Consider the following 24997-nt stretch of genomic DNA (forward strand, 5'->3'; position numbering starts at 1 on the left):
AATGTTTAATATCTGTTATGTACGGATGACAGATATCATTAACATTTTGACCATATATGGGCAGTGCGCACATCTGTTGAATAATAATGAAATGTATTATACTGTAGAATTGTAAATATGATTATAAGGCTCTCATGGTGTTCTATGCAAGTTGTCCAAAAAAAAACTTTGAAATTTGCTTTTCAGTCATCACGTTGAACAACATATGCAGTCAAAATAAAAAGCCCAATCCTCACTATGAATGGCATATATATTTAAACAAAACACAGCGAAAACCATGTAGCAGGGCCCGTTCAAAATAAAATTTCGTTTTAAGCCTGAATTTGTCGGCTTTTTTTGTCAAGGCTCATTTTTTCCCGGCTGTTAAAGAGCCATGCATTCTCAAGGGACACAACCATCTGCATACATGACGTACCCAGATGCATTCTGGGGCGATTTCAAACACATAATAGTTGAAAACTGCGTAGCGTCTTTTATGCTAGAAATAATTGTTAATGTTCCAAAATGACGCTAAATGGCGGTATAAAACTGCTCCGACGTTTCGGCAATACTGCCTTCTTCAGGGTGGCATTAGCGACCGGTGAGTCGCACTTTCTAGCCCTGTAGCTGCTTTATTTTCTGATATGAAATGTTTACTTCAACATTTATAATACCGCAACTTTGATTTCAGTTGGCCGATCAAGGCATGATATTGGGACTCGTTATTTCTTCGTGCCACCCTGAAGAAAGCAGTATTGCCGAAACGTCGGAGCAGTTTTATACCGCCATTTAGCGTCATTTTGGAACATTAACAATTATTTCTCGATTTCAAACACAGTCGGCCATTTGCAAGTTTTCCGAAGTGATACAATATTTTACGGCAAAGCAAAAGAATGGAGTGGAGCAATGTAACTTGTTTTTCTTATTTTGAATGTTTGAGAAGCAAATAAGATCTTCAATATAATTTTTTTGGAGGGACACAATACCTGAGAAGGTGGGGCGGCCCGTTATTCATCTTAACCCAAAAATGAAGTCGCCACGTTGGCTACAAAGTAAACCGTAAAACTGGCGTAAAACCAGAAGTTTTCGTCGACAAAGATGACATTTTGGTCGCATTAGCGACCGGTGAGTCGCACTTTCTAGCCCAGTAGCTGCTTTATTTTCTGATATGAAATGTTTACTTCAACATTACCGCAACTTTGATTTCAGTTGGCCGATCAAGGCATGATATTTTCTTTATCTTCGGTGAAAAGTAGCCGGCAAGTGTCGTCAAAGTGCCGGCTACCGCCGACAGCCGGCTGCTATTTTGAACCCTGTGTAGCAATAACACCTAAGTTAAAAAAACTGTGTAAAACATCTCTGGATTTGCTAAAGAAAGACCCTTCAATTCAAATTCGTCACTGGCAAACCACTGTATCAACTCTACTTCCTAGACTTTACATGTACTGTTGCTTTACTGGAACGTCCTCGCCTTAGTATGCATTGCATACCGGTTATTTTAAATATATGATACACTAACCCAAACCCCATTATTTAACTAGTTAAAAAAAAAATCGACGTGTTAAAAAAACTAACTAGTTAAAATAAAAAATTCACTGAGATCAAAAATTAACTGCAACATACACATATAGATTAGAGCAACCGTTATTGTTTTTCATGCTACTGTATGTAACCAAATGACTTTGAATAAATGAACACAACAATGTCACAAGAGACTCATCATATGTGGGCAAAAAAAAATGGGCCGGGAATTTAGTAGCCTGCAATGCTCAGTAAAAACCTACTGATAGACCCCTAACGAGGGGCCTTGGTACATGACACCATGCCAAGGGGGTGCCTCTCATACCTGTTTAGCAAGTTGGACATAATTTATTGTATGTCCTGAGACGTAGTTAACCCAGTAATAATCTGCCCCATCCTCATCAAAGCAGTACAAGGCTAAAGGGGCACTGCAGACAGAAGTGCCATGCTCAAAAACGTCAAGTTAAATCCCCAAAATGAAAATTGTTATCAATGCCTGGAAAAAGCATTCAGTCACGTCCTGTTTTCATTTCCAAATCTTCCATTTTCTGTTCTCCCTTAACAGTATTGACTTAACTATTGTTACTCTATGTGAGCCGAGAACTGTCTTTTTTATAGCATTGAGGCAGATCAGTAAGTGACAAATGGAGACTACAGACCTTCACTCCAGTAAACCTGGATGGTACCCCGGCAAGCCTGAATAACTCTCTGGTTAGCCTGTTTACGGCTAGCTCTCAATAATGGTACTGGTAACATGGTAATAAAAAATTCTACAAGTCTGCTGGTTTGCAGTCTGTATTTGTCACACACCACACACCAGGGTGCATTCAGAACACACATCACACCGAAGATTGCCAAGGTCCTACATCCACACTGAAGATCTTCATAGAATCCCCCCCCCCCCCCCACCCACCACCGGGAAGCATTATTTTTCTCAGCATTTCCCAGAGGTAAAGAAAAAACAATTAAACATGAATATTTGAAATTGAACACCCTGGAGTAGTTGTGTAATAGTTCAGCTGTTTTGCAACCGACATGAATCATACGAGTTAACTTTAATTTACTTTGACATAAACGAAATCTTCTTGAAAGATGAGAGGCGAAATGTGTTTTTACAAGTTTGAAAGTTTCTCACTGTGGTAGTTTTTAACCCACTCTAGCTTTCTTCCAGTCCGAGCAAGTCCAAGTCATCTGCAGCTGAGGAGCGACCTCTGTACATACAAATTACTTCGTTCTTTACAGAAATTGCGTAGTCTAAATTCGTCATTTACAGATTTTGCGCGAGCATTTAGACAGTTGTTTTCCCTATACATAGCGCGAGTCCCTTAAAAGTAAGGAAAGCCCATATCTTATTGCTTTATACAAAATATAAAGCTAAGCTACCTTACCATTAATGAAGCTCTTCCGTTCATTGTACACATTTTCCAATTCCTCAATAGTTTCTGCAGCTTTCGTGTGAACTTTACAACGAACAGTGTGAAAACAAGCTCGAAATTTAGGGCAAATACGAACACAGCTCCTGAGTAAACGATGAACCGCCATATTGAACCATGGTGTGTGAGAAAAGCCCGGGAACTAGTAGTCTGGAAAAAGGTTAATAGGAGTGGGGAGAGTGGGGAGGGAAGAGGTGCAAAAAGCCTCCCCTCCCAGTCCCCCATTTCAATTATGGAAAAATTCTGGGTGAGGCCGTGAGTAGCCTGTAGAACAGGCGATTTATTTTGCGGGTCGAAGCGCGAAGTGCGAGTTTTAAAAATAAACCGCCTGTTCTGCAGGCTAGGCCGTGACATACCTGTAGTCATACCTTTACATACCTGTGGTCAATGTAGATGTACTGCATCATGACAAAATGGCTGACGACAAAAGAAAAATACAGTACCTAACCGTTGAATCAGCCTTGCCATTTTTCTTCATTACTTATTTAGTTATAGCTGATTAGATCCTCCACAGTGAAAGGATCCGGTACTTATATTTTGTCACGGTGGTCCTTGCAACTAAACGTTAGTTTTTAATGATAGAAGACCCCTTTCTTTTGACTCTATTTCCTGAAAGCGAAATCCGGCGAAAAATTAATCCTTATAGTGGTAGAAACGTTAATTTTTGAGAGCAACTTTTCAGATTTTGATCGCAACTTCTCTAAGCAACTAACTTTTTGGTGTATTTTGAATCAACTTCCAACGATTTCGTAGCACAATTTGGATATACATTGAATTAAATTAATTTGGTAAAAGAAACATAAAAAAATGAGATATTATCCTGGATATTACAAAATTAAATTTTAAGGGAAGTGAACGGTATCTCCGAATGTGAAAAACAATGCCCTTTTTATCCCTACTTTTTACCTGTATTTCGCTAAATTTACAGAGAAAAACGTACTTGATTCATAAAGAACGTTCATATAATTATTGCCCAAGGGTATACTAGAATGTTCCGGGATGTTCAGGAATGTTCGGGAACATTTACGTACGATGCCGCGCATCGAATAATATGTATAAGAAGATATTGCCGGTGCAATAATAGAACATTTGAATTTTTCCTTTTTTGTTGCAGGCTCAAGGAAAAAAGAAACTTTATAAAGTTCTAGAAATAAATTTGTTGCTTACAAAACCATATGAATTTAATAGATTGCACAATCATGCTTTGTTGTCACTTTCTATTTCCAAAAATAGCAATGACATCTCTTTTTTTCGAGAAGGTTCCAGAAAGTTCCAGAACGAGGCCAAACCGTTATAAAAGTCGAGCACGTGTACAGCTTTGCGTAATTTTCACAGTGACAAGACAGGGAGTGTTTCGTACGTTTTACTTTGCCGGTTTTCTTTCTAAACTCGAATATGCCTGCCGTAGGAATCGATCTTGGAACGACCTACTCTTGTGTTGGTGTCTTCCAACACGGAAAAGTCGAAATTATAGCGAACGATCAAGGTAATCGTACAACACCAAGTTACGTTGCCTTCAATGAGGCCGAAAGACTCATCGGCGATGCGGCGAAGAATCAAGTCGCTCTCAATCCTTCAAATACAGTTTTCGGTGAGTTTTCCTGGTTTGTATAAATGTAATCAACTTTAAAAGAAACCGTAATGTAAAAGGGTGCATGACTCCCGTATTAATTTAAAATAGCCCAGCAAAAAATTTGTTTCGTGCGATTCAAGCGTATTTCCGCCATGTTGTTTTTCAAACGTGCTTACGAAATCACTTTGGTTCTTTCTTGCAGATGCAAAGCGTCTCATCGGGCGAAAATATGACGAGAGTACCGTCCAGTCGGACATGAAACACTGGCCATTTCATGTAAGTTTTCTGTCAGCGTTAAGCTAACCAAAGACGCTCAATTTTTGCTCTAGTTTTTTCTTGAAGCTAAAGCGCATGTTGAATTCGCTGATGTCGCGTGTTTCACTTTCATTTTTAGGTGAAGAACGATGGCGGAAGACCGAAGATTGAAGTCGAATATAAAGGAGAAATGAAGTCGTTCTTTGCAGAGGAGGTAATGACTTGTACATGGTTTTTTCTGTTTCTCGTAACTTTTTTTTTTCAGCATTGCATGTATAACTCAAGAACGAACATGTGTTTGTCCGTCACTTTGTCTACGACATTCACGGTCGAATTGTATTTTTACCATTCTAGATTTCTTCAATGGTTCTGACCAAAATGAAGGAAACTGCTGAAGCTTATCTTGGCGAGAAAGTGACAGACGCTGTTGTAACTGTGCCGGCATATTTCAATGATTCTCAAAGGCAAGCCACAAAAGACGCCGGTGAGTACATGTGATCTCATTCGCCACACAGCTGTGAAGTTCATAAACTCCAATCTTATGATAGTCTCGATCTATTTCGGGTGTTATTTAATTGTTTAAGTGGCTTTCGTTACTTTTAATGGACTCGCGCTATAGTGGAGTCGATTTGTTTGGCCGGGAGTAAAAATTATAACAAATTTAGACCGTTTGGACGCTCGCACCTTTTCTTTTCTGTATTGCGTAATAATGCGGGCTTTTGTGAGAAACATCTTGCGTAAAAATTTACACAATGCCATGCAACACTGTCAGACTGGAGAGCTAAACTTTGTGGCCTTAAAAGGAATCCTTTTACAAAAATGTGTGTATATTCCTTGTTCCAAATATGTTTTCACCTAATTTTACCCTATATTTTTTACCAATAAATTTACAGTGAAGATCCATAATCTTTTGCTAAGTTTCAATGACTGGGCTCTACTTTCGAAATGTTGAAATTGAACTCACTTTTAAAAATAATTGTCGAAATTAAAGCTTTAGAGGAAATTTTCATCAATCAAATGTAAATTCAAATAATGAACTACTTGGTGAATAGCTGTGAAATAATAAGTAAAAATTGCTAAAATTGGTGAATAGGTACGGTAACCAGTCGTTTCGCCTATGAGTGGATTCGCTAGCAACCAGTTCACTAACGTGTGATGTGTGCTTGCACTGTACAAATCAGGGCAACAAATCAGTATGCAGGGTTTCATTGAGAATTGTAATAGCAGGAGAATAGTGCAAAGTAACCAGAGAATGATTTTTAAAGGTTCCGCATTTTAATAAAAAAAAGTAGGTAGACGCCTTTGAAATTTAGCCGGAGAATTCTGCGATCTCTGATGCCTAATGAACACCCTGAGTATGTGAAAAGAAGTCGTAAATTCTCAAGTTGTAAATCAACAAGCAATTTGTGAATTATATTCATTTGCGCTAAATGAATGTGGATGGGTTTACCTACTAATAGGTTAACACTTAACTCCAAAAATGAAAGTTGAAGGAGCTATGTCATGGAACACACATCTTGAAAAAAATTGGCAAGTTTTTTCAAGTTTGTCACTCGTAGTCTGTCTTCGTCAGTAGAAACCATCCTTGGTTCTTTTCCGGTTTTTATCACTCCTTTGTTGTTGTTGTGTTAAAAAAAGTTTCGAGGTTTCCTTCAATTGGAAAGTAATCTGAAAGATGGTTTATAATATCATGACACTGCTCTTTAAGTTTAAAAAGCTTTACATTTTTTTTGGGGGGGGGGGGAGGGGAATCGCTTTATGTCATGGGCAGTTGACAGGTTCTGTTTTGCACAAGTAGGACTGGGAACTAACTGCAGAAATAAATGAGACGTGAACAGAAATCCAAGTTGAGCACAACAGAGAATTTTCTGCAAAAAAACACAAAGAAAAATACTTCTGGAAAGTTAGAAAAGACTAATACAAATGAGAGACAGGGGTGTAGGGGACTAAGGGAAAAAAAACTTTCCTGGGGGAGGTATGGATTATAGTGGAACTACACATTGCATGCTGTTTATTTCTTTTTGATTTTGTTTACTTAAATATTGTCTGTCATTTTGTAGGAATTATTTCTGGCCTCAATGTTCTTCGTATTATCAATGAACCAACTGCTGCAGCCATTGCTTATGGCCTGGATAAGAAGAGTGGTACTGAGCGCCATGTACTTATCTTTGACCTGGGTGGTGGTACTTTTGATGTTTCTGTTCTCACCATTGACGATGGCATCTTTGAAGTCAAGTCAACTCATGGGGATACCCATTTGGGAGGTGAAGACTTTGACAATCGCATGGTTGATTATCTCAAGAAAGAATTCCAGAAGAAATACAAGAAAGATATTTCCAACAACAAGAGGGCAATGCGTCGCTTGAGAACTGCATGTGAAAGAGCCAAGAGGACCCTGTCTTCAAGTACCCAAGCCAGCATTGAAATAGACTCTCTCTTTGAGGGCATTGACTTTTACACAAATATCAGCCGTGCAAAATTTGAGGAGGTAAATGGGGACTTGTTCCGTTCTACAATTGAGCCAGTAACAAAGGCCTTAAAGGATGCAAAGCTGACCAAAGGTCAAATCCATGAGATCGTCTTGGTTGGTGGTTCAACTCGTATCCCAAAAATCCAAGAGTTGCTGAGATCTCACTTTGATGGCAAAGAACCAAACAAGAGCATCAACCCTGATGAGGCTGTAGCTTATGGTGCTGCAGTACAGGCAGCCATTTTGCATGGAGACAAGAGTGAAGCAGTGTCTGACCTCCTGCTTCTGGATGTCGCTCCATTGTCACTTGGAATTGAGACGGCTGGTGGTGTAATGACGGCCCTGATCCAGAGAAACACAACAATCCCCACTAAGAAGAGCCAAGTCTTCACAACATATGCAGACAACCAACCTGCTGTGTTGATCCAGGTATACGAAGGTGAACGTAGTATGACCAAGGACAATCATCAACTGGGAAAGTTTGAGCTGACTGGTATTCCCCCTGCTCCTCGTGGTGTACCACAGATTGAGGTCACATTTGATGTTGATGCAAATGGAATCATGAATGTTTCTGCAGTTGACAAAAGCACTGGAAAAGAAAACAAGATTGTCATCACAAATGACAAGGGACGTTTGTCTAAGGATGACATAGATCGCATGGTGAAAGAAGCAGAGAAATACAAAGCAGATGATGACAAGCAGCGTGACAAAATCCAGGCCAAGAATTCTCTGGAAAGCTATGCGTACAACATGAAGAGTACAGTTGAAGACGACAAGGTGAAAGATAAGATCAGTGACGAAGACAAAACACTTATCACAGAGAAATGCAAGGAAATAATTGACTGGCTGGAGAAGAACGAGTCAGCTGAAAAGGAAGACTACGAGGCGAAGCAGAAGGAGATTGAAAAGGTGTGCAGTCCTATCATTACCAAGCTTTACCAGGCAGCTGGAGGAGGAGCTGGTGGAATGCCTGGCGGCGGAATGCCCGGTGGTGGAATGCCTGGAGGCTTCCCTGGTGGGCCAGATGCAGCACAGTCTGGCGGAGAATCTACCGGACCTACCATTGAGGAGGTTGATTAAAATTGTTCAAACAAGTCGTGAACTGCTTCATTTCAATCAGTTTCTGTTTTCAATACCTACTAGGAACATGTTGCATGCAAGATTGTTAAGTTGTTCATTCAGATGTGTTTCGCTTACCCATGTCAAATTTTGAGCACCTTATCTGTTGCTGCTGAAAACCAGTCCTTGTGAAAAAAAATAAAGAATTAAATAAACTGCTTTGTTAAACCAACATTTTTTGCGAATCTTGATCACACTGGGACACTCATTTAAAGGGGCTATATCACACAATTTTAAGGCAATTTTGGCACTGACCAACTGTTCGAAGAATTAACTGAAATATCACAATAACAGGTAAAACTATAGAAATCAAAAGAAAACAACAAATTGTTATAGAAACTCGGAGATCAGTTATCAAATTTTCATTGCATAGGCAGCATATAAACCTAAATAACTTTTCAAGGATGGCACAAACTTTTGGCTTTAAAATGAAAGTTTTCGGAAATAGGAGCAGTCTGGCGAAGTTTTGGTGGGAACTGCGCATGCACACGAAGTTAGAGCGCTGTGTGACCAAACTGTTGCATTTGCCAGAAGTCGACACAGTAGTTAAAATATGTGATGCAGAACTGCTGTTGTGGTCTTAACAATTGATTCTCAAACTCTTTAATAATTCATCAAGTTAAAACAAAGAAAATCGTAACTGTGAAGGAGGTTTTTAATAAGCATAAATATGTATAATTTTATTTCTCCAAAGTTTTTGTTTTGATTGAAAAGATATATCAAACACTCCAGACAGTGTTTCATTGGCTACCATGACACCCCAAATTTTGTCAAAGATACTCTGCTACTTCTCGTATTTTGAACTCTCTTCTTGGTGTTCAGATATCCCGATGGTATACTACCTCTTGTGTATGATAATTGCTTCTTGTGAAAGATCTGTTCGCCATGGGTTCATTGTACAAGACCCATACTAAAAAATATTGTGCAAATCAGACCACAGGCCTGTATCAGAAATTGAAACATGAAATCCCTTTATGTTTATTAGGACTCCCAAATTGGCACCCCACCCCTCTACCTTCATGAAGGTCTGCAGTTCAGGTAGATCTGAGCTCATCAAACTTAGCCTTCAAAACTGCCCGCAATGGCCACGAGCCTGAAATGTCCATTGTCCCTTGCCTAGTTCTTGTACTGCTTTTTTCCCATGCCTTCAAGGTCTTGTTGAAGTCATTACTCGTTCTTTATTCCCCACCTACTCTCCTTGGGGTGCCTTTCTACTTCAAAACTTAATGAAACCCCTGGGAAAGAAGTGTCTGTTTGCCCTGGATACGTCGAGGAGGCGGGAAAAAATAACATGATGTAGCAAATTTCTTTATGTTCCATGTGAAAGGACTCTTGTGTATCCTGATACTGGTACCGGGTCCTGCCTTTTGATGAGAACCCTGTGACCCAAAACTGGTTGGCCGCAACTAAAATATCCTGGTACTGGTATGCGGGTCCAGCCTTTTGATGAGAACCCTATAACCCAAACGGGCTGACCAAACAAAAACTGGCCATATTGTCCCCATATCCCCGGTCCCAAATCCCAGGCAAAAGAGATGCCCTCTCCAATAAGAGATTTATAATTTATTCAACCCTATTCTTTTTAAAAGAGAAGAAGAAAACATTTTTACAAGCACAACTAACAGTGGCCAACAATGCTGTATATTGGGACAAACAAAGGAAAAACAACTTAACAAATTCTTATCTTTTATTGTTACTCTACTTCTCTGTTAGTTGTACAACTTACAGTGGCTTACAATGTTGTATGCTAGGACAATAAAAACAACTTGCATTTTTTACACAACAAACCCTGCAAAACACAGTTTTAAATTTATAGCAAAAGCATGTTTACTAAACATAATTCCTTTTCAAAAATATTGCAAAATTCGATCAAACCAAGTAAAGGAAACAGAACTTCCTTTCTCAATTTATTTTTGACTGGGCCTGGTGAAAACTTTATTTATTGTTAATAACACATTATTTTTTACAGACTTTATATATCTTACCATTATAACTCCAGCTTTTCAAACCACAAGGCACCTAAATGCTGTATGACATAATCAGTGAATAAAAAGTTTTGATTTGTATTAAGCGATTTGAATCAAAGCAAATACGGTTTACCTTGCAAGATTTAAATTTAACTTGACTGCTGCTAATTATAAATACGACATGCCTATTATGTTTTAAGTTTTCATTATAGTTAACTATTAACTCTCTCAAACTGTTAATAAATTAATAACCGATGGTGAACTTTGAGAGGACAACAAGAGCTGCGTAACAAACATAGCAGCTTTGTGTAACAATCAAAGCAGCACATAAACTGTCTTCGCTCTGAGTCAAATTGCTTAAAATGAATAAAAAAAGACACAGAAACACAGTCAAAAAACACTTTTTTATTAAATGATCATGTTATAGCTAATGCAACATTTGGGTTCCCTGAGTTTAAACCTTAAACAAATGCTTTTAAAAGAAACTGTTAAACAACTTTGCCTTAGAAACGGGGGAAATTTTGGTTTTTTAACCTTCAAAGGCCAACAATGGCAAAAGAATAAGCCAGAAGTGAGGATTTTCATCTACAGTTACTTCTCCCATAACTCGATTTGAGATAAAATAATGACCCCAAAACCATGAACGAGAGCTGTTTCTCATATCAGTGCTTATCCCAAATATAAAGATAAAAATAGGGCCCCAATGGGTCCATGTGTTTTGCTGCTAGAGCAAAGTCTTAGGGAACATGTTGATGAAAGACAAGTGAGTCGAGATTGAAATCCAACGTCTTTTATTGTCTGTCACTTGTGTGCAGGTTAATAATTGCACTATATTGTAGTCACTTTGTGTTAATTCAATCCTGATAATTTTACTGATCAATGTTATGTTGAAATCAAAGACAGCAAACATAATTTAATTACTAGTAAGTTAACGTAATGTCTGACATGATTGTCTCTTTGATAAAAAACAGCAACTCTTAACATTATAAAAAAATCTCAATGAACTCAATGTGATTCTTTTAGTGGCGTTATCTCACTGGTTACCGTTAGTTGTATTTGGAATCATTGTCACAATGGTAGCGTTTTAACAACAACGAAAAAGACAGAATCTATTGACCTTATAAGAACTCAATGTGATATATTTATTAGTGACAAGACAGTGGTTCTTTAACCACTTTCACCCAAATTAAACACTGGAACAACTAACTCTTAACAAACTTGTTGTGTCACCCTGAGTTAAATATGCAAAATTCAGAAATTATAAATAATCGCACGCGCACCGGCGTACAACAACAGAAAGACGGCGTTGAACGTAACGCAAAGTTCATTTTGAAAGCGAAAGTTTACAAATAATTATTATCATTCGTCAGTCATCCCTTCACGCATGAACACTCGTCGAATTTCAGTGTCTTCACAACAAGATCGGAAGATCGATAAGGACCAATTTTTGATTCTGCGAAAGTTCGTTTTCTTAAAGTTTTAGAAATTTGTGAAGTTGGAGGATTCACTGAGGACTGCGTAGCCGAAGATGCAGTGGCTCGCTGGACATCAAATTCTATTTTTCACGGCGTTTAATTAATCTTCACAAAATAAACATGTGGCGCCAGCGCGTCTGGCAGTCAAAAATTCATTTTTCAAAAAACTTTCCCTTTCCAGCTATTTTAGCGGGGCTTATACTATAGTACCTACCTGTCAGTCGTAGAAAAGCTGAAATTTAAGGATGAACTGTTTATTAAATGAAGACCGTATTATTTTTTAATAACTAGTAAACAAACTGGTCGCCACGCATTTAAACACGAACTGACGAATGTTGCATCTGATGCAGTGAATCTGGTGAATGAGAACTTCCTTTAATATTTCTTTGTTTTCGACGGTGTGCACCACTGAATAAGTTTCTTTCCCATTGTGATGTTACTAGTATTAATTCGTTTCTAGCTGTCTTTTATATAGCTCGAATACAGCTACAATTAGCGGTGCAGCCTACCAGCTGTCTTTGCGTGACAAGTTACACGTTCATACATTTTATTTTAAAATATGAAGTTCAGAGTTAATACAGTACTAGTATGCTGTAGACAGTGTAGACAAGGTGAGGGTAAGTTTATTTTCAAAGCGAAAGTTTACAAACTGTGCACTAACCGGTCCTTTGGAGAAAATATTTATGACCTTCGGCGAGGTTCCAAGTCTTCGCTCTTTTCGTAAATGATGAAAACTGCAGAATAATTTCTCATAAAACTGGAGTGGTCGCGCCACAGTTTGTTTTCTTTCCCAATGCGATATACTTTTAAATCGGTTTTCTGTTTTCCAACGTGTCCAACGTGGTTTGCGTTCGAATACTTTGGCCCGTAACTTCGAATGCGATCAGCGCTACGGTTCATTGGTTTCGATTTTGTTTGTTCATGGATTTGATTGACATCGGTAGTTCAGATTTCTCCTCTGTTACGGCACTTACACCTTACGGTCCTTACGGCACAAACTTCAGCTCTCAATGTGTTTTGCTTGCAGCCATTGCGGCTGCAGCAAAACACAAAAACTTGTACTGAGACGGAGTTGTTAAAACTATTTGTCTTTAGACGCTCTTGGAGGGGTGGTGAATGGTCCTTGAAAATGCACATTTTTCGTCTTAAGTTTGCTTTTGCAAAGCTAAAGCCTGGTTTTCACTAGCGACGCAAGCACAAACACAAATGCAAGAATAAGCACTTTGTGCCAAGTGAAAACGAATGTTGACATAAGCACAAGCACATTAGCATAAGAATACGATGTTTACAAGTTAGAACGCTCCGTTCTCGACTTTGTTCTCTCGGCACATATATTGCGGCAGAATCTTTCAGGCATCAAGTGTTGTTGTCTCCTCAACTCTTGTGACAAAGAAAGCAAAAGCGACAAAAAAAAGAGGAAATGAAACATTTTAGTAGATATTTTTAAAAGAAAAAAGAAGTCATCTCCATTTCTTTCACTACTCAAGCCCACGCTTTTGCCTTTTTGTTTTGTCTTTAAATTCCCTACACTCTTCCGAACAACTTCAGAATTTTTTCATCAAAATCAACCGCGGCTTCCGTACTTTATTTAAATGCTCAGACAAGAGGGAATTTGGAACGAGTGTTTTGATTGGCTAGACACGGCCAGACGTAAACAATTTTCTTGTGCTTATGCGATGTTTCGTTTTCACACAAACGCAAGCACGAGCCCAAGCACAAGAAAAGGAAAAAAATTGATCCTTGTGCTTGTGCTTGCGCTTATGCTTGCGTCGAAGTCGTTTTCACGGTGAAATAAGGGCTGTTGTGCTTGTGCTTGCGTCGCTAGTGAAAAGCAGGCTTAAGAGAGTCTCAAGCTTGCAGAAAAGATAGCATTGTTGTCTCACAAAATCCTGAATTTTACCATTCAACACCTTTTTGGGGAAAGGGAATGTCCACTCTATACATGTTATTGCAATTTTGCCAAGAATCTTTAGTTTTCCAAGTAATTGATACTGTTACTTCCTGCTGGCTGTCTGCTCTGCTTTCTTCAATCTTTTCTTGAGCTCAAGAGGCATTTTCTCATAACACTTCTTACACAGTGGCTGCATGTCAAATTCATGAAACTTGCTCCTGCCAGGAAAGGAAAACAATCTCAACAGACGGCAAACACATCATATAATTGACACTAGCCTGTATGACTGGCAGAATTTTGCATGCAAGCACTTTGTTTCAGCAGGTGGAGCCTTACTGCGCACATAATTCATGTTGCAATATCATGCCACACCATGCATTGAGCAGATGTTTTAAAGGGACGCTGTGGCAGGGATTTGTCTGCTTTTCAGGAAAGAACTAATATTGGTGAGGCACTATAGCTCACATATAAAATGCACCTATAACAACAAGATGGAGATATAAAGAAAATTATTGAAGGAAGAGGGGAGCCATTGTAAGTTTTTAGCTGTTACATGTTTTTTCATGTTTTACACGTTATCATAATGCTTGCACTTTGTCACATTTGATCATTCGTGACTAGAATGGATATTCCCACAACAGAAAACCTCTGGGAGGCTGGAACCCATTTGTGCATATTGTGCTACCCTTACGAAGAAATGAAAGAAAAGCTAACTGCACTTAAACCTGAGTAGAACTAACCCCTAGCAAACATCTGAGAAACTAACTGTAAGAAAACTGCAGTGCTTGGGTTCTAGTTTCCCACTGATTATGTTTCATTGTTTCATATTTCTGATCATATGTGACCCTATTTGGGAAAACCGGGCTTAACGAAAATAGCGTTGTAACGTATTATCAATGCATTTACAATGCTTTGATAATGCATTTACAACGCGTTGATAATGCATTTACAACGCATTGGAAATAATTCTCAACGCATTCACAATGTTATTCAGACCGTTGTAAAAACGTTGGAAATGTTCGAAAACGTTTAGTAACGAATAAAAGATGTTTCTTGACGCGTTGGCTGCTTTTTCCAACGTTAAAATGGGAATGTTTCGCAAAAGGTTGAAATACTGGAAAATATTTCGCTCTGTTTCAATAAAGACGTCAAAATTCGGCATCAGAGAGAATTTGATTTTATTTAACTAAGAGAATATAAAAAGGTTTTTTTAAGAACTGCAAGCATAAAGAGCCAAGACCACGAAAATAATAACTATGTTTTGCTCCCGAAATGACATTCTGCGCCGTGCGTGACTTGTTGGATGACATGAACCGTCCCAACAATGAACTGGCGATTAAGTTTATCCCAGCACTAATTAATATTTGATCAAGTGTAACTTTTTTAATCGGCAAAGGCATTTAAGAGATTTTTATGACACATTAAGTCTTCTGTTTAAAGTTTTCTGCGTTTGTAAACTGGATGAACGGTTTACAAATCTTTTCAGAAAAATCTGAAAAAGAATTTATACGAGGCAGACACGGCAGACAATGTAGCGCCGCATGACTGTTTACCCGTCGCTAAAAAAATTAAAGTTTGCGCCTTTTTTTTTATGCTGTTTTATTGCAACGGCCAGCGAAGCGAAGCTTTTATTGATAACTTAACAGTAGACGGGTTTAATCGGCACCAGTAATGGAGAGTTGTGGTCGCGGAATAAAATATGTTTATCTTTAGAACTTGTTGCGTGCATGCGGTTATGGATGAGATCGAATGTCATTTGAAACTTCAGACATGCAGCATGATTTCATTCAACGCCGCTTCGAAGTTTATTATACATTTATAGCGTTTCGCAAAATTACAGGAATAGTCCGTGTATTTGATGAGTTTCTTCTCCAAATTCAAAGCGAAATTAATGATGCAAGTGGCTCAGAAAAAACTGAAAAATTATTTTATCCTCTCTTGTTTATACGAAGCAGACACGGCAGACAATGTAGCGCCGCATGACTGTTTACCCGTCGCTAAAAAAATAAGATTTGCGCCTTTTATTTTTATGCTGTTTTATTGCAACGGCTAGCGAAGCAAAGCTTTTATTGATAACTTAAAGTGCCTATGAAGTAAAACATTTTTTTGCTTTTTTTGGTAGCTTATTATGTCTACTTTCCGAAAAGCTAAAAAAATAATAATGTCAAAGAGAGAAAAATCGGACTTTTTGCCGCCTAAAGTGCCCTCAGCAAGACAAAACAGTGGGTCCGGAGACTGGACACGAATTTGGCTCGGATGACGTAGTTAGTGGTTCCACGGATCAGTTTACACTTAGATTGTGTTGATACACAGTGAAGTTTACTACTTCAGCTGAGATTGTTGCTTCTTTTTCGTTGATAAATCGAAATCTTGTTCGAAAAGAACGATATGTTGCCATCTACGGACTTGGCAGAGCGTGTTTCTAGCAGAAAAGAATCGCACAACGAAATATCGTGACACTAAATGGACTGAAGTAGTTAGTTGGACCTGTCCATCCGCCGCCAGCCGATCAAGCGCTCTTTCACACAAGCGCTGGTCGACGAGGACGATCGAAGTTCGGCGAAGCAGATGCAATTGAAAAATTCCCTATAAAAAATGAACAACTAGAATTGTTATTGTTTCCAAAAGCACGTACATCGACGGGCTTTGATTTTGTGGCTGGTTTCGCAGTGTCGCAATGTGCTTCGGAATTGACACGAGCGCTGCTTGCCGCGCCGGGGTTGCTTGCTTGTCGAATGTGTATTAAAATTCAGGTTGCGGTACGCCTATCCCGGTGGTTATTCGGTATTATATCACGATTTGGTGATTTTAATACAAGTAACGATCAGTTGCTCGCTTTCATTTTGATTGTGTTCTTGTGTGGGAAAGCACAGTGGATTGACATATTTCTCCGAAGCGTGAGAGCACTGAGAGTATACTGAACTGAGTGGCATAATTAAACTTGACAACACGGCAAGATAACACTTCTTCAAACTCAAGATTAGCACTTTTTGACTTAAACGAAACCAAAAATTTCCTCTTCAAGAATAAACAGAGCTGTAGTTGTTTCTCTTTATGGTACGTTAGCCCTACGGTATATTTTCAACCGTCTTTATCCGGATACGATAAATCCTGATTACAGTGCGTGTTTATCGGCAAATAATTCCGGCGAAGGTAGCCGTAAATTTTGTCCAAGATTTTGCAAGATCTCAGTGTATTATTTAAAAGTGTATTCGCCATTATTAGAATACTGCCGGAAATTTACAAAGATCCAGCAGGACGTGAATGACAACATTGGAAGCGCGCTACTTGAAAATAAACAAGCATTTCTAACTCACTCAAGTCAAATTTACATTCCATATTTTTGCTTCTTTCACAGATGTATTCGTTTGCGTCTGGCGATCGATCGTTTCAATTGTTTGGGAAAGGAAACGACTGCTACCTTATGAATGATAAAACGATCTACTAACCATACAAATTAAATTTTGAGGAACGAAGTCTCATAATAAAAGAATAACACGTATACTGTACCCAGCTGTGTAACATGTTGTAAACTCCTGGCGCGACTGCTAAATCTTTCTTTCGGCTAGTAAGGGCAGAATGATATAGAGACGACCATATCATTTACATCTTTTAATAAATTTCCTCTTCGCTTCATGACTTCACCGTTTCATTTGTGGTAAGGATGCGCTTGTGCTGAGAACAGCGATCCAGGAACTGCCGACGGAACAGATTCGTTTCTTCTTGCGTTTCATCAGAACGAATAGCTTTACGATACAGATGGAAATTTCGCTTCCATTTACTCTGCGAAGCTTCACCAAAGGAAATAAGTGTATTTGTTGCAGTTTCGTTTGTGCAATTGCCTTTGTTTGACTCAAAAGCCGAAATATAGCTTTCGCCAGCCCTCTTTGCTCTCTTTGCGCCATAATCCTGGTGTCTTTAGAACCACTAAGTACGTCATTTCCGGTGAAACCCGAGCGTTTGGCCGCGCGCGAAAAGGACCCACTTAAAATTGCGAAATCCAAACTTCGAGGCTCAAAAAATACTAGAAAAAAACGCTTTTGATCGCTTAAACACGTATATTCGTGCTTACTATGACATAAACTAGCAAATTGAGCAAAATTATTTTTTACTTCATAGGCACTTTAACATCAGACGGGTTTAATCGGCACCAGTAACAGAGAGTTGTGGTCGCCGAATAAAATATATTTATCTTCAGAACTTGTTGCGTGCATGCGATTATAGAAGAGATCGAATGTCATTTGAAACTCAGACATGCAGCATGATTTCATTCAACACCGCTTCGAAGTTTATTATACATTTATAGCGTTTCGCAAAATTACAGGAACAGTCCGTGTATTTGATGAGTTTCTTCTCCAAATTCAAAGCGAAATTAATGATGCAAGTGGCTTAGCTTTATAATATGCTGTAGAGAATTTCGAAAACTGGCACAACAGTCCCCCGGGAATAGTACCGTAAATGATTCTAAATGCTTGGTGATTTTGTTTTCGAATGTTTCAAAACACGTTAAAAATATTTTGAAACGCATTTCGTTTTCGCTTCAAAAAGATTTTCCTTAACGCATATTCAATGCATTGAAAGTGTCTTTCAACGCGTTTTCAATACATTGAAAATGTTCTTCAACGCATTTTCAACGCGTTGAAAATGCATTTGCAACGTGTTGAAAATGCATTGCCAACGGAAAAACGGCACAACCCTATTTTCGTTAAGCCTGCTTTTCCCAAATAGGGTCACATATTGTGTAAAGGCTTCAAATCCCAGCCACCCAAAACTGGATGTTATGTTTAACACATAATACGTGCACAGCAATGTAGCCATTACCTGAGATTTAAAGAAATGTTACATCCAATGCAAGTGAAATGCTGAACACACCAGCACTTGTGAAGGGCATTTACCACTGCAATAAATTTGTACAATTTAGTATCGTGAAAATTAATATAAAAAAAACTATTACATTAATCTTGCAAATAATTCAAGTTGATCTGTTTTCCACTCTCTTACTGTGTGGAAGGAGCAGTTGCCTTAACTCTCAGAGTGCATCTCCATGTGTGTAAATGGGTAAAGCAATCTAGATGCTGGGAGTAACCCTGTGATCGACTGGCAATCCATCCAGGGGGAGTAGAAATGACGTACTCCTAGTCACTTCATGCAACTAGGAGTAAGAGGTAAGTGCCAGCCTGGTGGGCCCTAGGCTTGACATACCTACCTACCTACCTACCTACCTACCTACCTACCTACCTACCTACCTACCTATCTACCTACCTACCTACCTACCAACCTAACTACCTTCCTACCTAATTAGCTAACTACCTATCTACCTACCTACCTACCTTCCTACCTAATTAGCTACCTACCTATCTACCTACCTACCTTCCTACCTAATTAGCTACCTACCTATCTACCTACCTACCTACCTTCCTACCTAATTAGCTACCTACCTACCTACCAACCTAACTACCTTCCTACCTAATTAGCTACCTACCTAACTACCTATCTACCAACCTAACTACCTTCCTACCTAATTAGCTACCTACCTAACTACCTACCTACCAACCTAACTACCTTCCTACCTAATTAGCTACCTACCTAACTACCTACCTTACCTACCTACCTACCTACCTACCAAACTAACTACCTTCTTACCTAATTAGCTACCTACCTATCTAGGGACCATTCATTATTTATGCCAGGGGGTGGGCCGGCAAGATCTATCTTCAAGCAAAACAAAAGTTGTTGACCCCCTTCTAAGGAAAAGAAAAAAGGTCACGACCCCTCTACATGCAATGTGAAAAATAGATAGCCCCCCCCCCCTCTTCCCATGCCTGCAAAAAAAAACCACATACACAGAAACACATTTAGCCTTTATTTAACAACTATTTATCGAAGTGGAGGTGGCTAGTAAGGGATATTTTCCTTGCCGTTTTAGTATTGAAATATTGAGATAAAATAATCCTAAAAGAATGATTTTTAACTCATTTATTCCTGTCGTCGATTACAATTTTCCTGTGCAAGTTGCTCGCAGGTAAATATAGCAAAGGATATCCCGAGTTTGAGTAGCCAGTCAGAAGGTGCCAACAACGCTATCCGCTGCTTTAATTCATACTAAAAATAGTTATTTAATAATCACTTGCAATCAGTGAGAACAAAAATATATTTATTGTTTTCTAAAAAATTCACCATGGAAAAAGAACTAGTGCAAGATAATATGCTTCATCTTACTACAGAAGACAAAGAATCTTCACAAAAAGGACAGATTGAAAAATGGCAGCAGAGACAACAGAAAAGTTTCGAAAAATATAACTGTGACACTCCTTGAGATTGTCACACTGGTGAATTCCAGAAGCTAAAAATCCAAGAGCTGTATATCTAACTCACTTTAATCTTCTGTTGAAAGGCAAGTGAGATGATAAAGTCTGAAGGGTCATTGCAAATGTCTAAACAAACAGAAAGAAGCGCTCTACACATAGTTCCTTGGCAAGACCCAGAAATGTTATCAGACAATGAATCTAGTAATTCTGGTGAAGATAGCGAATGAAAACGTTGTTGTGCATTACAGTAGTGCAGAGTACTCAAAGAGCGAGAACTATGTTGAGGAGACCAATGCAAAGGAAAATCTGGTACCAGCTTAACTGTTAATAACCTCGCTAAACTCGATCTGGACGTAATATTGAAACATCATTTTGTGATACCTTGACCATTTTCTGTATTAGCTTTAAACTGTAATGTATGATTATTACGTTTCAGAGACTCTCGACATTTTCCATTATCAGAAAGCAACAATGAAATTATCAAAAATAATAAAAGAAAAATACACATAAAAACAGATAGCCCCCCCCCCCTCTTTGTATGCAGATTTCCTGATGGCCCCCCTCTGAGTGTCCTGGATTTATCATGACCCACCCCCTATTCTTGCCGGCCCACCCCCTGGCGTAAATAATGAATGGTCCCCTACCTACCTACCAACCTAACAACCTTCCTACCTAATTAGCTACCTACCTAACTACCTACCTTACCTACCTACCTAATTAGCTACCTACCTACCTACCTTCCTACCTACCTACCAAAGGACTACGACTTTCTACTGTACAACATTGCTTTCTAGAAACAGCAACTTAGAAAACCAAGCATCACGGGATGCTGTCAACCGACAATTCCAAAATCACGCTTAAGATGGTTTCTGCCGAACATTCGAGCAATACAGGCAAAAAAAACGTTACCAAAGAGATCTCAAAGCATGGTATGAGTTTGAGCACAGCTAACAAAGTTACCAAAGAGATCTCAAAGCATGGTACGAGTTTAGGCACAGCTAACAAAAACCTACCAAAACTTGAGCTCTCAAGCTGACCCGCCAGAGAAAAATGGATTTGAAATTATTTAAATTTCAGTTAAAACGGGCATTTCGCACCAGTTTGAAGAACGCTTTAGAGTTTAATCACAGGATCACTAAGACAAATTAATTTCAGTGACATGTTTCAAATAGTATATAAAATGTTACTGAACTATAAGTAGATTTTTGGTACTTAATTTTTGCACTCATTGCTCGAACTTTCAGCAGAATCCATCTTAAGTAACGTTTCTAAATAAAGTAGCTGATGATGTCAAAAGCTAATACATTTTTGTCTTACATTAACCTGCTTAATATAGACACCAGATAATACAGACAATGGACACTTTTCTGTGGCCTAAGTGTCACACTCCCATACAAAGTTAACCTCGCTCAACTGAAACTTTTCGTTCACTGCTTATCTGTGCACAGTACAATTTCATTTATAACGATAATGAGAATTATACTAGGGCCGCCAAGCGGCCTGAAGTAATAATTCGGATTATATGAACAGACGAAGTGAGAAATATATGAGACAACAAATGGTAGGAATTTCCCAGTTAGTGCTTCAAACCACTTTTTAACGCATAGGAAAGGTAGATCCCCCATAAAAGTAAAAGGGGCCTGGGTATACCCACAGGGCCCTGGGACCTAGGTCTCGTGGTCCCAAGATGCATCAGTGGCTTTTTGACGCCATACAATAAACCGATAAAATTAGACCCATACAGGGGATGGGCAAAGGGCGGGAACCTCATATATTTCTCACTTCGTCTGTTCATATAATCCGAATTATTACTTCAGGCCGCTTGGCGGCTCTAGTATAATTCTCATTATATTTCACAGACTCCGTTCGAAATATATGAGACAACAAATGGTAGTTTTTAACGCCGCTATATGAACAGACATACGAAGTTCTATGTAACAAAAGCGTTTTAATGACATAGAAAAACTCAACTATGGTTCCATTGAACAACATTTTCAGAACAGAAAGTTCAACCGGAGAGTAACTGATGTTACAACTACTTTGAGGTTAAAACTCCGGTAGCAAAATCTGAGTTATACAATGGCTTATAATAGAAAGTTCTGAACGTTGAAGAGGAAGACCAGTCAGCCATAGACATGATAGTTGACAGTGGAACAAATGCATTGGCGGCTGCTGTCGTAGAGGCACCGCGTACTGAGTGAGCTTTGAAAATTTTACTGTCGATTCCTGCTGCACTCATAAAGGTACGTAGCCAACGCCCCAATGTCGTGATTTGCATATCGGGGGGAGGCAGGTGTACAGGGCTGCCGTTTGTACTGCGGGTGTTTTCCAACCACCAGTTAAGTTCTCCTCTGGCACTGGTTGACAGAGTGATTCGGGCGTCGTAAGACTCCCGGTTCATTTGCAGGCCCCATATGAGGTCACATTGCAGGTGGCGGAAATGGAGCGGTGCTCGCCAAATGGCTGGCCGGGAGGACTCGAGTAAAACGATTAAGCTTGCTAGGTTTCGTAGTGTGATCCTTTGAGGAGCTAGTAGACGGTGAGCAGAGTCTAGGATCTTGTTGATCTTTTCTGCTGGGAGTGACAGCATCATAGATGTTGAGTCTATTTTGAAACCCAGAAAGGTGATAACCTGAGAAGGAGTCAGGGATGGCTTTTTGAAGTTTACTATAAATCCTAGGAGAGTCACTATCAGATGAGTGTTTTTCACAGCTTCCTCCTTTGTAGCAGCTAAGAGAAGGAAGTCGTCCAGGTAAATAAGGACTCGTATTGACTTTCTCCTCAGGAATGCTGCGATTGGCTTCATTAGTTTTGTAAAAATTCTGGGGGCTGAACACAGGCCGAATGGGAGGGCTTTGAACTGGTAACAAGTGCCCTCCCAGATAAACCGAAGAAACTTTTGAGATGACTGGTGGACGGGAACTGAAAGGTAAGCGTCCTTTAAATCTATATTTGTCATAAAATTTCCTTTAAAAGTAACGTTTTCAAACAACTGAGATTTTGCATCTGGAAATGCTCGTTTAAAATGAACTTGTTCAGATAACTTAGATCTATCACCGGACGCATAGGTCCATCCTTTTTGGGTACAAGAAAAAGGTGACTGTAAAAGCCGTCTCTTGAAAAGGGGTTCCTCTCTATGGCCCCTTTCTGCAACAACTCGTTGATCTCCTGTGAAATTAGGAGTGCCTCCTGACCCGATGATTGGGTAAATCGAGGAAACTTTTGGAAAGGAGTTTTGAAAAAAGTTATCTTGTACCCTGACACAATTGAAAGGATCTGTGGGTCCGATGTTAGGGTTCTCCAAGTGGCTAGGCACTCTGGGAGTCTTGCTGACGTCCCTTCTGGGAATGGGGACGAAAGGGGCCATTTTTTTAATGGGTTCCCTGGTAATTTGACTGAAATCTAGAGGTGTTTGAATACCCAGAAGATTGATATTTGGAGAAGGTGTCTCCTCGCTTCTTGGTCTGAGACTGGGAACTAGTGCCACGCCTAGGAAAGGGCCTGGTTGCATTTTCTGCCAAATTTTTTGAGAGGCCTCTAGACAATTCAGCCTGCTTTGAGGCTAATGAGGGAAAATCATCTCCAAAAAGCCAAGACTTGGCATTTGGTAGAGGTAATTCTGCAAGGTTTATCCTCGACTTATTTATTGATGCGAGGACTCTCTGTCGTCGTAATATAGATAGTTGGGTATTTGCTGAGCCTAAGAGGCAAAGGGCTTGCTCCAAGGCTAATTTGATTTCCTCATAAGATGGTGATGAACCATTTTCGATGCAGTCATGAAGACCACAAAGTGGACCAGTGGTATTTAACAGTGCACGCTGGAGGGTGAACATTTCTTTGTCTCTCTCTTGGGCATACCTTTTCAGTTTACTGGGAACTTGATTCAATAACTGTTGATCCAGTTTTGGGGCAGATAAAGAATCCATCTCAGGAATGGCCCAGTCCTCCAGGATAACAAGCACTTGTTGATATGTTAATTTCCTCCGGAAATTAGACTCCAAAAAATTGGAGAATGAAGATGAAGGCTTCCAGGAGGTAGGCTGAGCAACAGGGTCAAACAGACCATGATCAAGGTTCACTGCTTCGTCGGCAGTCTTACTTGAATCTTTTGGTGCCTTATCAGGCTCTATTGGTGCCTTAATAGGCTCTATTGGTGTCTTTAAAGACTCTATTGGTGCCTCAATAGGCTCTATTGGCGCCCTAATGGACGATGAAGAAGTCTCAAGAGACTTATTGGACGTCAAAGGAACGTCTATCTCCATCAAGCTTGGCGTGTCATCAGCCATTAGCGACAAGGCATCAAGGTCCGTGCTCGTAGCAGATTCTAGCTGATTTGAGCGGGTTTCCAACGAGTCTATTCGGCCAGAAAGACTCTCAATGGAGTGCAAAATCCTCTGAAGAGTATCTTCTTCTAGGTCCCTACGCCGTTTTGGTGAAGAACTTTCACCTTGTGTGTCGTGTGACGCGACGGAGTTTTGGCGCGAAGATGGCGACCGGGAGCGAGTCCTTTTTCGGGACTTGTGCTTTTTGCTGGACATTTTCAGCGAATGAAAATACCTGGAGAGCGAGAAAATATCGCTAGAAAGAAACCTACTGTGCAAAAACACAGAGGAATAGCCTGCAAAAGGTAAAAAATTAGCAAAAAAGGCAGGACAAATCAAAATACTTACCGAAGGGTTTGAAGCACAAGGAAAAAAGCCACTGATGCATCTTGGGACCACGAGACCTAGGTCCCAGGGCCCTGTGGGTATACCCAGGCCCCTTTTACTTTTATGGGGGATCTACCTTTCCTATGCGTTAAAAAGTGGTTTGAAGCACTAACTGGGAAATTCCTACCATTTGTTGTCTCATATATTTCGAACGGAGTCTGTGAAATATAATCCCAGCCTCGTCCCCAGGCCATACCGCGCTATGCGAGTGAGCGGAGGAGGACTGGAACCGAGCGCGATAGCGCGAGGCGCACATGGCAAAAAGTCCCAGTTTGCGAGAAAAAGTCCCAGATATAG

At 39.5% G+C, this 24997-nt stretch overlaps 3 protein-coding genes across 3 annotated transcripts in view; 1 reads left to right on the top strand and 2 right to left on the bottom strand.

Annotated features, from left to right (window-relative positions):
- The window catches only part of LOC144659244 (5'-nucleotidase domain-containing protein 3-like), a 33603-nt gene extending 30092 nt beyond the window's left edge, over nt 1-3511 (bottom strand). The window contains exon 1 of the mRNA XM_078519674.1: nt 2889-3511. Coding sequence (XP_078375800.1) covers nt 2889-3042 — 154 coding nt within the window. The 5' untranslated portion in view covers nt 3043-3511. The remainder of the gene's footprint in view (nt 1-2888) is intronic.
- Nucleotides 3512-4247: 736 nt separating this feature from the next.
- Nucleotides 4248-8522, top strand: LOC144659291 (heat shock cognate 71 kDa protein-like). Its single transcript, XM_078519713.1, has 5 exons — nt 4248-4524; nt 4709-4782; nt 4901-4975; nt 5116-5245; nt 6822-8522. Exons 1-5 carry the CDS (start codon nt 4329-4331, stop codon nt 8309-8311), a joined length of 1965 nt encoding a protein of 654 aa, XP_078375839.1. The 5' UTR covers nt 4248-4328; the 3' UTR covers nt 8312-8522.
- Nucleotides 8523-10019: 1497 nt separating this feature from the next.
- LOC144659302 (LIM and senescent cell antigen-like-containing domain protein 1) overlaps nt 10020-24997 on the bottom strand; it is a 31837-nt gene continuing 16859 nt past the window's right edge. The window contains exons 13-14 of the mRNA XM_078519722.1: nt 18505-18580; nt 10020-13901 (exon numbers count right to left, since the gene is read on the bottom strand). Coding sequence (XP_078375848.1) covers nt 13787-13901; nt 18505-18580 — 191 coding nt within the window. The 3' untranslated portion in view covers nt 10020-13786. The remainder of the gene's footprint in view (nt 13902-18504; nt 18581-24997) is intronic.

The sequence above is a fragment of the Oculina patagonica genome, chromosome 1, assembly GCF_052425735.1.
Source record: "Oculina patagonica isolate OP01 chromosome 1, crgOcupat, whole genome shotgun sequence".
In the NCBI taxonomy this organism is placed as follows: Eukaryota; Metazoa; Cnidaria; class Anthozoa; order Scleractinia; family Oculinidae; genus Oculina; species Oculina patagonica.

Bases quoted from the DNA above. Each gene is read 5' to 3' on its own strand.
- LOC144659291 (XM_078519713.1), top strand. From the start codon at position 4,329: ATGCCTGCCGTAGGAATCGATCTTGGAACGACCTACTCTTGTGTTGGT. The intron at 4,525-4,708 runs GTGAGTTTTCCT...TCTTTCTTGCAG, and splicing joins TCCTTCAAATACAGTTTTCG to ATGCAAAGCGTCTCATCGGG. The intron at 4,783-4,900 runs GTAAGTTTTCTG...TTTCATTTTTAG, and splicing joins TGAAACACTGGCCATTTCAT to GTGAAGAACGATGGCGGAAG.